The 14,487-nt window shown below is 38.4% G+C and overlaps 1 protein-coding gene across 1 annotated transcript in view; it reads right to left on the bottom strand.

The window, feature by feature from the left end:
• Positions 1-13,509, bottom strand: part of LOC114261768 (very-long-chain aldehyde decarbonylase CER1) — a 61,732-nt gene extending 48,223 nt beyond the window's left edge. The window contains exon 1 of the mRNA XM_082913632.1: positions 13,441-13,509. Coding sequence (XP_082769758.1) covers positions 13,441-13,500 — 60 coding nt within the window. The 5' untranslated portion in view covers positions 13,501-13,509. The remainder of the gene's footprint in view (positions 1-13,440) is intronic.
• Positions 13,510-14,487: the final 978 nt, after the last annotated feature.

The raw sequence follows: 14,487 nt of genomic DNA, 5'->3' as shown, positions 1-14,487 counted from the left end.
CGGTGGAGGACTTGGTGGAGGTAAAAATAGATGAGAAGAACCCGGATAAGTTCTTCTTGCTTGGCTCATCATTGTCCAGCACTGAGAGATTGGAGGTCTTGGAATTCTTGACCTCTAACATCGAAGTGTTTGCATGGACGCCCTACGACATGCTAGGTATTGATCCAAACTTCATCAGTCACCAACTCAATGTCCACCCATCTGCCAGACCAGTCATTCAACACACACGCAGATCGGCACTCCACCACGCCAAAATAGTGGCAGAAGAGGTAGGCAACCTGCTGGAGGCAGGAGCAATAAGAGAAGTGCACTACCCAAGATGGATCTCCAACACAGTCGTAGTGCCAAAAAAGAATGGTAAATGGCGTGTCTGCGTCAACTACAAAACAGTCAACAAGGCATGCCCAAAAGATAGCTTTCCTCTACCAAGGATAGATCAACTAGTGGACCTAACGGCAGGGCATAACCGACTTAGCTTTTTGGATGCATACAGAGGCTACCACCAGATCGCCATGGATGAACCAGACCAGGAGGTCACATCCGTCACGACACCAAGGGGATTATATTGCTACAAGGTCATGCCCTTTGGCCTAAAGAACGCAGGGGCGACATTCCAACGGATGGTCACCAAGATGTTCGAACCATTGTTAGGAAGAACAATGGAGGCTTACATCGACGACATGGTGGTCAAAAGCAAGGATGAGAATGACCATCTTAAAGACCTAGGCGAGATGTTCCAGATCTTGAAGAAACACAAGTTGCGCCTCAATGCGTCCAAATGCGCATTCGGAGTTGGATCTGGCAAATTCTTGGGCTTCCTTGTGACCAACCGGGGTATAGAAGCAGACCCCTCTCAGATCAAAGCAATCCAGGAGCTGGAGAGACCAAACTCAGTCAAAGAAGTGCAGCATCTCACTGGTATGGCGGCTTCGCTCAACCGGTTCATAAGCAGGTCATCAGACAGACTACGACCATTCTTCCAAGCTTTAAAAGCCAAGTTTGAGTGGGATAAAGAATGCGACCAAGCTCTGGAAAGCTTGAAGGAGTACATGTCTTCCCCACGACTACTTGTTACTCCAGTACCTGGTGAAGAACTCTTTTTGTACCTAGCAGTCTCTCAGCACGCAGTTAGCGCAGTGTTGGTTCGTGCAGAAGGAATACAACACCTGCCCATCTTTTATTTCAGCAAGACATTGTTGGGAGCCGAAACAAGGTACTTGCCCTTAGAGAAACTAGCATTAGCATTAATGATGGCATCCAGAAAATTGGCACACTACTTTCATGCCCACACCATAGTCGTCCTCACAGCTTTTCTACTAAAAGCTTTGTTTAAGAGGGCGAACTTTTCTGGGCGAATCTTAAAGTGGGCAGTAGAGTTGGGACAATTCGACATCAAGTTCCAACCCAAGACCGCAATAAAAGCCCAATCTTTGGCAGACTTCGTCGCAGAGTTTACTCTTGGAAGTCATCATATCTGCCCAGTCGACCTAACTGACACAACCGAACTAGGGACGGAAGTTGACGCCGGAATAGCGCAACCCCTAGTAGAGGGTAGTCAATCAAGCACCAAGGCAGACCATACTAAGGACAACAAGGAAGAGACAAACAAAGGCTCACCAACAGTTCAATCAGAGGACGAAGGGCAGACAGCAAACATGGACCTTGAAGAAAACACCATCCTTGACCCCACGACATCATCTGACCTCTCCACTTGCTGGAAGTTATTCGTTGGAGAGATGTGGAAGCTCTTTGTGGATGGAGCATCCAACCGGCATGGTGCAGGACTTGGCATAGTCCTCATCTCCCCAGACGGCCTGGTTGTAGAGCAAGCAATCAACCTTGGCTTCCCAGCATCCAACAATGAAGCGGAGTATGAGGCGCTTCTCGCAGGACTCAAGTCAGCACACCACATGAAGGCCACCGAGCTAATGGTTTACAGCGACTCACAACTGGTGGTAAACCAAATTTTTGGCGACTACGAAGCAAAGGATGACAGAATGGCCAAATACCAAGAGCTGGTCAGAACAGAGATCAAAAAGTTCGATGTAGTAAGGATAGAACAAATTGGCAGGGAGGAAAACAGCAGAGCAGACGAACTAGCAGGCTTTGCCTCGATGGCAGATGCATCTACCCCTCATCCATTGCTCATCGACTACTTACCAAGACCAAGCATAGAAGACCTCGAAGCAGAAGAAGTATGTTGCGCAGAACTAGGCCCCTCTTGGATGGATCCCATCATCCTGTTCCTAAAAGACGGCATCCTACCAGAAGAGAAAAAAGAAGCCAACAGAATAAGGGCGAAGTCGCAGCGATTTTGGCTATCTCCATCTTTGGCATTATACAAGAAGTCATTCTCAGGGCCTTACCTAAAGTACGTTCATCCCAGCAAAGTAGAAGCATTCTTGTTCGAAATACACGAAGGAGTATGCGGAAGCCATCAAAGGGGAAGGTCGCTAGCCTACAGGGCCATTTCACAAGGTTATTGGTGGCCATACATGCAGGCAGACTCAGAGAAATATGTGAAGAAGTGTGAAAAATGCCAGAAATTCGCACATCAAATACATCAACTAGCCAGAGAACTCCTACCTTTGACTAGCCCATGGCCTTTCGCAATGTGGGGTTTGGACATCGTAGGACCACTTCCAACAGCGCCCGGCGGCAGGAAGTTCTTTCTCGCGGCAACAGACTACTTCACAAAGTGGGTTGAAGCAGAAGCATTGGCATCAATCAAGGAAAAAGATGTGAAGAAGTTCATCTGGCAAAACCTCATCACTCGATTTGGCATACCAAAGGCCCTAATCTCAGACAATGGCACTCAATTCGACGGCAGAATCTTCAGAAGCTTTTGTGAAGAGTACAAGATAGAGTTCTACAATTCTACACCAGCATATCCTCAAGAGAATGGCCAAGCAGAAGCATCAAATAAAGTCGTCTTGGATGGACTAAAGAAAAGACCAGAGAAGGCAAAAGGCAAGTGGGCAGACGAACTTCCTCATGTTTTATGGGCATACCGCACCACACCTCGGCGATCAACAGGAGAAACACCATTCTCCTTAGCTTACGGAATGGAAGCAGTAATCCCACTAGAAGTTGGCCTCCCCACAATTCGAAGCAAAAATTTTGATCCAGACTTAAATGGAGAAGCCATAGCTTTAGAACTTGACCTCGCAGAAGAAAGAAGAGAAAGAGCACTGGTTCACATCGCCACATACCAACGAGAGTTAATCAGAAAATACAACAAAAAGGTGCATCCAAGACAATTCAAGATCGGCGATTGGGTACTGCGCAAAGTAATGGGAAACACTTTGATCCCAGGAGATGGAAAGTTAGGGCCAAACTGGGAAGGTCCTTACAAGGTGGTTGGGTTAGCAGGCAAAGGGGCATACCACCTAGAAGACAAGGATGGCAAGGCAGTCCCTAGGCCATGGAATACGGCCAATCTTAAGTTATTTTTCTTTTAACTTTAATTTTTCAAACATATGTAATTTTTTTCTTTCTTTCTTCAATAAAACAAGCAATTCTTTTTAGCACAAGTTGTCCTTTGTAAAAGTTAGCTTTAGTAAAGATTAGGTATATTGCAGGCATTCTATTCTGAGTTAGCTGAAAAAACTAACTTAGAGGTTGGCTGGATTAAACCAACACCCTTCCTAAGCCCAAGATAAGGATCCAGGCTGCAGGACGTTTCGGTCGGAATAACCAAACATTGTTTTAAGTTAACTGGAAAAACTAACTTAGAGGTTGGCTGGAATAAACCAACACTTGTTACTCTTCAGCCAAAGTAAGGGTATGGCTGAAGAGTGGTTGGCTGGATTAAACCAACTCTTGTTACTCTTCAGCCGAAGTAAGGGTTTGGCTGAAGAGTGATTGGCTAGAATAAACCAACTCTTGTTACTCTCCAGCCGAAGTAAGGGTATGGCTGAAGAGTGGTTGGCTGGATTAAACCAACACTTGTTACTCTTCAGCCGAAGTAAGGGTATGGCTGAAGAATGGTTAGCTGGAATAAACACTGTATACTCCTCAGCCGAAGTAAATATATCGGCTAAGAAGTGGTTGGCTGGTAAGCATAGTTTAAGCAGCTAAAACCGGAATGAGAGTTCAAGTAAAATCTTCATTCAAGACATTACAAATGCAAGCATACGAATCAAAACCGGAATAAGAGTTCAAAGAAAATTTTCATTCATTGAAAAACAAGTACAAGAGGAACATAGCCCGGTTACAAAGAAAAGGTAACAAAAAAGGAGAAAAAATCAGGAAAAAAGCTCTTCAATTTCGGCGTCAAAAGCCGCATCACCATCAACTTGGAGACCGGTTTCAAGAGGAAGTTCGCTCTCGGTTGCCAGGATGGTTTCGGCTGGAGCCACGGTGTCACTTGGCTGATCAATAGGTGGGTCCTCTACCATGGGCTCCAACCGAAGTGATGGGTCTGCACTAACAACCGGAATGTCTTCAGAAGCAGAGGAGTCATCAGAATCTGAGTCTTCCAGAAACTCTTGTTGCAAGGCATCCGCATACTCCGCAAGGGACTTCGGTATAAAGTAAGCTGGAGGGTCGAAGACCTCGGTCTGTTGATCGTGACCGAGCTTCTCAACAGCCGCCCTCCAGCCGCACTTGAAGAACAGCTCTTTGGCAGCGTCGCACTGTTTGACATAGGCGTCTTCTGCCTTCTTGTAACCCTGCTTGTACCCCTCCTTTTCGGCTTCCTCCGCGCTCTTTTTTAGTTGAGTTATTTCGGTGTCTTTTCTCTTCTCAAGCTTCACCAACTCCCGCAGATACTTGTCTTTCATAGCAATGGCGGCCTTCTGCTTCTCTGCTTCAGCCGAATTAACCAGATCGGCAAGTCGGCCGTTCTCTGCTTGCATCTCGACCATTTTCTTTTCAGCTTCTTCTAGCTCGGCCACCTTTGCCTCCGCTTCCGCCATTGCCTGCCTTGTGGTTTTTCTAAGCTCTTGGACCTTCTTGTACGTAATGTTATTTTTTTGCAAGGCCTGACAGAACGAAGACTTTCCTTAAGCCGAAGTAAAAGTTTGAAAAATTTAGACAGAAGAAACGGACAGAGCTACTTACCAAAATCATGGACTTCGATGTGGACCGGATTGACTTCATTTCGGTGTTTAATTGCTTTAGGTGGTGCTCCATGTCCTTGGGGAGGCGCACACTTTTGGCCAGGTTAAAGGCCAATTAATGATCTTTTTTAGCCACAACCGAATCAGAATCTTTGATATCTCGGTCGTTGAAGGTTAGCTTCGGAGCCCAATTGGAAGATTCAGCTCGGTCGGTTTGCTCCGGTTGGAGGATAGGTTGAGGACTTTGGGGGATGGATTCAACCTCATCAACAAGTTGCTGTTCGGTCGATGTAGATCGGGCGCGTTTGGAAGGGCGAGATGAAGAAGGCCGTTGAGAAGGGAGGGCCACAACGGCAGGCTGCGCTTCAATAGTTGGTGGTACTTCGGCCCTGGTTGTGGCGGTTAGAAGGGCCCTAACTCTGCTTTTCTTTGCCATCTCTTCTTCAGCGGTTAATGGGACAAGTCGTATTTCGGGCAAGGTTGGGTCCGGTTCAGGTGCTTCTTCAAGAAGGAAATCGGTCACTCGGGCTTTTCGACGACCGCTATATCTGTAGGTCGGCTCAAAGTTTAGAAGTTTAGTCCAACTTCTTTCCTTAATGGGACAAGTCGTATTTCGGGCAAGGTTGGGTCCGGTTCAGGTGCTTCTTCAAGAAGGAAATCGGTCACTCGGGCTTTTCGACGACCGCTATATCTGTAGGTCGGCTCAAAGTTTAGAAGTTTAGTCCAACTTCTTTCCTTAATCCGTAGTGCGGCTCGAAGTATGTTCAGATTTGGGTAGCTATAATGGGATGCAAGATGAGCTGAGTCTGCAAAAAATATACAACTGTTAGATCGGTCATAACGCCTGAAACCGAAGTAAAAGAAAAACATGCATAAAACCGAAGTAACTTTACCAGGTTCTCCTTTCTTCCAGTTAATACTTCGGCCTGGGATATGGGCTTGGTGATCCTCAAAATTGCCCAATACCCAGAAGAAGTCATCATCATTGACATCCTTATCCGGTGTATCTTTTATTATCTTTTCTCTACGTCGGCGTATCCTAAGGTAATAAACCCAGCCATCATCTTTGGAACCTATGGAGTACTGGTGGAAGATTTCGGCTAAACCGAGGTTCAGGCCTGCTTGGCGGTTTAGCTCGGCAATACCCATTATTATCCGGTATGTATTGGTGGATAGCTGGGTTGAGCATAGTCTGGTTTGCCTAAGAAATTCACAAATTAAAGGCTGGACCGGGAACCTTAGTCCGGTTTCTATAATGGATAAAACAGTGAAGGGGACAAAGCCTTGGTTATTCCACGGAATGGTTTCCTTCTTGGCTAGGGTAAGGTGTACATCGTCTGGAATGCCATAATCTCTTCGGAATTCGGCCATACCACCAGAGGTCTCTACCAAGTACCTATACTTACCCATTTGTATAATTTACAAATAAGTTATATCGGTGCAAAAATTGTGCCCAGTAGCTCGGTTGAGCGCACGCAGGAGTGCCTGGGTAACCTAAGTCTGCAAAGTAGAAAACAAAGGGGTTAAGCACAGATCATTGGACCGTGCTACAAATTAAAAACAAGGTAAATGAGCCCTATTTCGGCTTTATGGGCTGGTTCTGTTTCGGTTTTGCACAACGCTCGATAGTTCGATTTGAACTTATTGCGCGCGAGATCGGTTTTCCTCTAGGGATTTGTTATCTCGGTTTGAACAGTGGGTTTTTTGCTTCGGTTAAGCCACTAGGGGCAGCTTTCTGAGTTTGGTTTAGAAACTAAGAAAGCTGGCTTAGCCCCAAAGGCTTAGCTCGGTTGAAGACTAAGGTTCTTAGTTTAATATATTCAGACTTCGTTCGGTGATCTTATTTCGGCTACAGTGAATCAGGAGTTGGTGATTTGTTAAGACTTCTACAAGTTCTAGTTCGGTTATTGTCTAAAGTGATCTACCAATATTAGACAAACAGTATCCTAGTTCGGTTGCTATGTGATTTTGGATCTAAGACTAGTTTTCTACATAATAGTTCATACACACATGAAGTTCTACTGGTTTTTTCATAAAAATACAGAAGCAAAGTAGAAATGGAAGAGCATGTTCTGCAAAAATACAGTAAACCAAATGCGTAGAACAGGTATGGAAGCAAAAACAAAAGAAACAAAATGAGTTTACTTACCAAATTGAAGAAAAGGAGACTGGAGATGGAAAAGTGGCAGCAAAAACAGTCTTCAGAAGCAACGGAAGAACAGCAAGAGCACAGAGAGAGAAGATGAGGAATAGTAAAAGTGAATGGTTCAAAGGCAGGATGATTGTTTTGTGGAAAGAGACAGAGAGGGCGGGAACTGTTCAAAAATTGCGAAACACGAAGACGGCGTTGACAGCTGCCTTCTACGAATGGGAGCGTGCCACGTGTAAACGGAAAGGGAAGCGTTACAGTCGTGGTTGAAGAGACGTTTTGACCGGACAAAGTAAAACCCGAAATAAAATTAGCTCGGCTTAAGGACCCAAGAGTTTTTGACTCGGCTGGAGAGGCTAAAGGGTTTTTTAGCTCGGCTGGAAAGGCTTAATAAACTCTAACTCGGCCAGTAGACTGGTAATCCCAATCATGTTGCGCAGATGGAATTAAGGGGCAATTGAGAGGGTAATTTTTGGAAAAAATTGGGCCGAGCTGCGAATTGGGCATTGTGGCCCAAAGTGCGAAAGACTAAGTAAAAAGGCCGTAATGATTACTCCGGCCCAGGAGAGGCAAGGTTACTCCGGCTTAGGAGAAACAAAGTTACTCCGGCCAGGGAGGTAAAATTACTTCGGCTCAAGAATTATAAAAATACTTCGGTCTGGGAACGATTAAGAGTTATGCCGGTCTTGGAGTTATACCGGCCGAAAGTCACTGGTTCGGCCTAAGACCGTACCATTGGTTGTACATGGGAAAACCGAGATAAGGATAGAGTTAAAAGTGGAACCGAACTAAGGATAGTTCGGTTTACTCAGTGGCTCTGCATAGCCAAGCTTATTTCGGTCATATAGTAGTTCGGCCAAAGTGAAAACCATCCCACTTGGTTTAAGCAGTGGGAGAGGGTGTAAAAGGATAAGCATTATCCTTAGGAGTATGAATCCTAGGAGGACTCTGCATGGAGGAATAAAAGTCCTACTAGGATTGTGCCACTCGAAACCTATAAAAGCTCACAAACATCACCTTGGAGGAGGTAACACTATTTTTTCTGAGAACATAGAGTTTTGTCTATTTGTCAAGTTTTCTGACTTAGGCATCGGAGAGGTTTCCGGCACACACCCGCCGGCTAGCTCACGTTTGTGTTTTCAGGTGAGAAAGCGACGTCGTACGGAGAAGCGTGGACTTGGTCAACAGGATTATACGAGAAGGCGTATTTCTTTCCCGTACATATATATATATATATTATATTAGATCCACAAACATAATTTGGAAAATGATTTACAAGAAAAATATTTATTTATAAAACATATAAAAAATGGTATGCAGTGACATTTTTATATAATGAATATTTTGACTGAAATTATGAAGACATACATTGCAATATATAAAAGTTTTAGGAATTATGGTGTTTGGTTATCATTTTGGGCTAAATAATCACAAAAAGACATAAAAAAGTCAAAAAATCACAAAAAGCCAAAAATTACAAAAAGACAAAAAAAATCCATTATTCAAAAGCTAAAAAGCCAATCAAGAATACCAAACAAACAAAAAAGTCACAGGCTAAAAAACTCAAAAAAGTTAAGGATTGGTTTGGGATGTTCTAAAAAAGTTTACTTTTTGACTTATATGGGTTAGATTTGGGTTGAGTTTGATGTGATGTGTTAGAGATGTGATGTGATTTAAATAAGATGATGTGACTTAAATAAGATAGCGACTTTTTGACTTTTTGTATTATTTAATTTATGGCAAACTAACCCTAAAAAGCCAATTAAAAAATTCATTGCCAAATGAAGGCTAATTTGTTTGGTTTTCAAAAGTGAAAATTTTGGTCTTCAAAATCAAATTGTGGTATTAAGATAGGGTAGTGTTTGGTTTATTAGAATGATTATTCTATTAAAATATTTATTTCAATATTTACTTAGACTAAAAAAAATAATAATAAATACATTACAAATGAAATTATTTTTTATTATTTTATAAAAAATAACTATCCTATAACAAAACTTAAAGAATTACTATTTCATTCTATTTTTTCTCATTTGAATAAACCACATAGAGTATAAGGATTTGATGCTTGTAGGTAGCAAACTCCTTGGTCAATAGTTACTTAATGGTATTGGGAATCAGAAAATTAATTGAGAAGGATACTTATTTAGGTAGCTTTTGGTAACATTAATAAGGTTTTTTTTTTTTTTTTTTTTTTTGTGCGCGCGCTTGCGCGCATAATTACCAATATAGAAAATAATTTTTAAAATTTATATTAAGCACAAAATCTTAAATATTTAATACAAAATATTTTAATATATATTTGTAAAATGGATCTTGAGGATGATTATAATTGAACATATGGTGTTATTTGCAAGTTGTAATTGTAACTAGTGTATTATGGGTAATGTTATTTTTTTATATGTTTTATGATAAATATATAATAAAAATAACATTCAGTTAATACACATTAATGTGTGTTTGGATGAAGAAAAATTAAGTACACACCTAACTTTTGTCATAAAACAACACGTGATGAGTGAATTTCACTCATCAAATGTAATTAACAATTTAATAATTTCAAAGCTACATGGTGGAGTTAACTATGTTTATATATAAGTATTAAGTAATGATGTGGTACCACCATTACATTAAATTTTTTTTACATAATTTTCATACATAATATTGTGACTTGTTATGGATTCTTTATCTTCAATCAAAACAATTCCAATTAAGAGATCATTCCAAATATTATTTTTTTATATAAATTTTTTATTTGTTAATTATTTTCCTTATATAAAAAAGAAAGAAAAAGAAGAAAAAAAGTTTAAATGACTGTTCATGAGGAATAGATATTGCAGGCAGGGGTGGGCATTTCTGGGCCGGACTGGATTCAGGACAGGCCGATACTAAATAATAATAGATTTTGTATATGTTCAAGTTTAGTCTGATCCTAACGTGGTACCTCTACATCTGTCAAAACCCGGTCCAATTTATTTTTTTATTTTTTTATAAATTCCAAACTTACCCATTGAATCTATATGTTGTTTTTTTTTTTTTTTTAAATATTCAATAATTAAATTCAATCATATATTATATTTCTTAAATAAATATACTGCCATCATTGTAAATTGAAGAATTTTATATATAAATTGAAAGATTTCTTAAATAAATTTAATCAAACATCATCACAAACGTGAGTAATAAAATCAACAAAGATAAAGTCTATGTCCGAACAATATCTATATATATATATATATATTATAATATTATAATTAATTAATTTAATAGAGGGTCGGGCTGGACGGGGTTGAATTGAAAGTATAAATCCCAAGCCCAACCCATTAATATGTGAGCTGAAAATGTTGGCCCAGCCCGGCTCTATGGGCTAAAAACAACTTTCTCAAACTTTAAAAAAATAGGACTGGGCTGGACCAAGCCGGCCTGGCCAACAAGCCAATATCCACTCCTAATTGAGGTAATGAAAACATCATGTGATGTACTATATTCAATGAATAATATTAATTTATGACAGGGAATATTTTTCGATAACTGGGCATTTGAGACCATAATACTGTGGGAGATAAGACTTTTCATTTAATCTCATTTATAATTTTTTATTGGTTAGTAATACTATGATATTATTATTATACTCAATATTTTTTCTGTTGGCTCACAACAATCAACTTGTGGGAAAAAAAATTCATTATAACGGTAATCCTAACCATTAACATATTATCACTTATCCACCATATATAGATGACCCCACTATGATGATATAAAAGTTATATATAAGTTATAACAATGACAAGTGAGATTTCGTTTGACAATTATATATTTTAGTCAAAAAATTTAAACATAATTATAAATTGTTATATTACTTTCTCTACTTTGATGCATATTTTTTTTATAAAAAGTTAAAAATTATTAAAATAGTCTGTACTATTTTAGTAATACCATGTATGTATAATTAAAAGATGGAGTTCACTCAATTATGTACTATATTATTATTAGTTAGTGATACTATGTATATATAATGATATAATATCACGGTTATTTATCCTCAAGTTTTACTCCATCTTGGGAGATGAAAGAGGTATTTTCGGGAAATAAGAAATGTATTTTCTTGGTGTATTCTTCCATCATCTCATATATTAACAGGTGTATAAGATGGTTGAGGGTGAGAGAGGATAGTAGGGTGCACAAGGTTCAATTTAGTTGGATTTAGAAGTAAATTAAATATTTACATAATTGTTTAAAATTAACTTTATTACTATACAAGAATTCGTTTGCAAGAATAGTTGGTTAGTAACTTATGTATAAAAATAAAATACTAATCAAATACTTGCATGAATAAATGGTGTGGTTGGATTTCAAATGGTTCAATGGTTGTAAAACTACGGATTGACTCATAAAGTATGGTTTGTCTATTTAAAAAATTAGGACTAAATTATGTATTGAGAAAACTAAACCAAATCGTACGGTTTGGTTTGAATCTAATCAGTTTGTGACTTTTTCAATTTTCTTACTCAACCCTAGAGAGTAGGAATCTCTCTAGTGTAGGTGAAAAGGAGGGGAAGTCTCTCCAATGTGTGTGAGAAAGAGTAGGAAGCAAAAATAAACATGTATGTCATGAGTAAAAAATACTAATGGACGCTAAGTTGAGCTATGACTCAACAACCTTGAGTATGGAGTTTGAGTAGTGACGCGAGTTTTGAATAATTTCAATCATTTGTACTTTTTGTTTTATTATATAGCAGAATATCTCTATTTCGTGGATGTAGATCTTGGAGGTGAACCATGCTAAATATCATGTCTCTTTTGTGTTTGCATATGTATTTTGGGTATGTTTGCACTAGCACATGAGTTTACATTTTTTAAATGGGGTATTAGAGTTTTTAGAGGGATTTGTTCTCAACAAAAGTAATACTACCATAATACTCTTATTTTCTCCCTCCTAAATCCTAATTTCCAAATCATCACAATTGTCAACCACCACCCCATTTTGTCCTCTCCTGCTATTGTCAGCTTTCCTTTACCCCTTCTCTCATACTCTTATATTGTATTTGATTGGGGGATTGAGAAATGATTTAGAAAGGAAAATAGAAAATGAAAGTGCAATGTGAATAAAATATATATACATTTCACATAATTTCACACACTTTTTTCCCTTTTTTTTTTTTCAAATCCATTTCTAAATCTCTCAATCGAACACAACATTAATGTTGCCAACCCTCTCTGGCCCCAACCCAAACGCACACACCACTACTCCCAAATCCTAACTATATCGCTCTTGGCTATTCGAAAAACCATGACAAAACCTATGGGTTTGGTTTGAAGAGGTGAACTAGTTACATTTTCAAACTATGGATAGGGTGTAGGATTTAGGGTTTGTGAATGCAACTTGCACTGTTGGATTTGCGACCTGTGCAAGTTCTATTTGCAACTCGTGGAACTTCGGGTTTGGACGTGCAAGGAGATACAGTGGGGAAGTCATGAAAGAGAAGGGTTGTAACTAACAGAGAATGACATGGAAGTGGTGATGGGAAGTGGTCGTCAAAAAGAATGGTGGTAGGTGGTGTATTTATGATGGTGGCTAGGGTTATAGTGAGGGTTTGAACATTGAAGAAAGTGAGGGAATTTTTAACATGATAGATTATGTACTGAGTAAAATATTGAACTTTAAAATCATTTAACGTGCACTAAAATAAGATGTGTACTTAATATTTTTTGTATGTAGAAATAGAAGCTCTTGTGGCCATAAAAAGTCATATCATTATTTATGAATTTATGGTATAGATTTAAATTTAACGCGGTGTGTATAACATTCAAAATATGAATTTGATCAACAAGATAATAGTACTATCGATTTTATAAACATAAGAAGAGTTCAGGTTTGTTTGGGAGTGGCTTTTTTAGTAGTTTTTTTTTTTTAATTTTTTTATTAACTAAAATATAAGGTGAAAAAAAGTAAGAATGACTTTGACTTTGACTTTGATTTTTACTAAAATATAAGGTGAAAAAAAATTAGGAATGACTTTTTTAGTAGTTAAAGTGTTTAGGAATGACTGCTTTATTTTTTTCACAAAAATGTGTAAATAATAGAGAAAATGAGAATGAATATTTGATTTTTTTTTTAATAATATTTTTTAAAATTTTATAATAATTTTTTTTTTAATAGCCATTTGCCAAACATAGCCTTCGATTACTAGAGTGAAGAGCAAATGTGATTAAATCAAAAGCACATACCTTAAAGCTCCCAAGCCTTTTCCATGGCCAGTCAGTTAGCACTCCTGGTTTTGATGCCATTTTTTTCCCCCTAATGACTCTATCTCAGAAAGTACTTATTTATAATATATGATCATGCCTCTTGGAGGCCTTATATATAGGTGTTCTTCAATAAATAGTAGAGAAACTTGTTCTGTTACACATCTACATCACAGGCTGCTAACCATAAATACTACATAGTAAAATTCCTCGAGGTCGGTATAATATTAGATGGAATAATTCTAAATATATTAACAATTTTACTAAAAATACAAGAGGCTCAATGTGATTGATTGCTAAAAAAATAATCTAATGATATTTGGACATCTATGTTTTCAATAAGATTGTTAGTAAGAATGTAAGTAAATGTAGCATCGCTCATATTAAATGTGCGATTCGTACAAAAGGATAATTCTATTCGTACAAAAAACTTGATAAAAATTATGTGGTATTGTCATCATTGTAAATAAATTCATATTTAATGGTATTTTATTTTGAAATGAAAGATCCACAATAAGGCACATCATTATGTATAAATTTTTTATTTGTATTGAATTACTCGTGACAAAATTAGGATAAGATTATAGGCGGCGACCTCCTCATGTTTCAGTGAAAAATAGTCTGTTACAACACTTTAAAAACTATATCTCATTTTATTCATAAATAATGTGGGTGTTGAAATATGACCTCACAACCAAATCATATTGCGTTTTTGAGATTCTAGGAATTAAGCCATAGAACACGTGCATTCGAGGACACTTCGACGATCAAGTTAATCAACTATCTCTCTAGGATATCAGTTCAAGTAAACAACTCTCGAATTAAAGCATACCTTAAGCCCACGAGGGTGCGTTCTATATAATGATTAGTGTCAACTTTTCTCTAGAAATCTTACTTTAGAGGACTATCCATTTCAAAAATAACTCTTATAAAGTACTTCTCCAATTTGGATTAAAATTAACTCTCTCAAGAGTTCTCACTTATCTAAAACAGAAAATGTGTCATCATCTAGGATTTCTATCATTTATC

This window comes from Camellia sinensis, chromosome 2 (assembly GCF_055761805.1).
Source record: "Camellia sinensis isolate YWXY chromosome 2, ASM5576180v1, whole genome shotgun sequence".
NCBI classification, from domain to species: Eukaryota; Viridiplantae; Streptophyta; class Magnoliopsida; order Ericales; family Theaceae; genus Camellia; species Camellia sinensis.
Note: the sequence above shows the minus strand (reverse complement) of the source record. Positions and strands in the feature narration are given on the sequence as shown.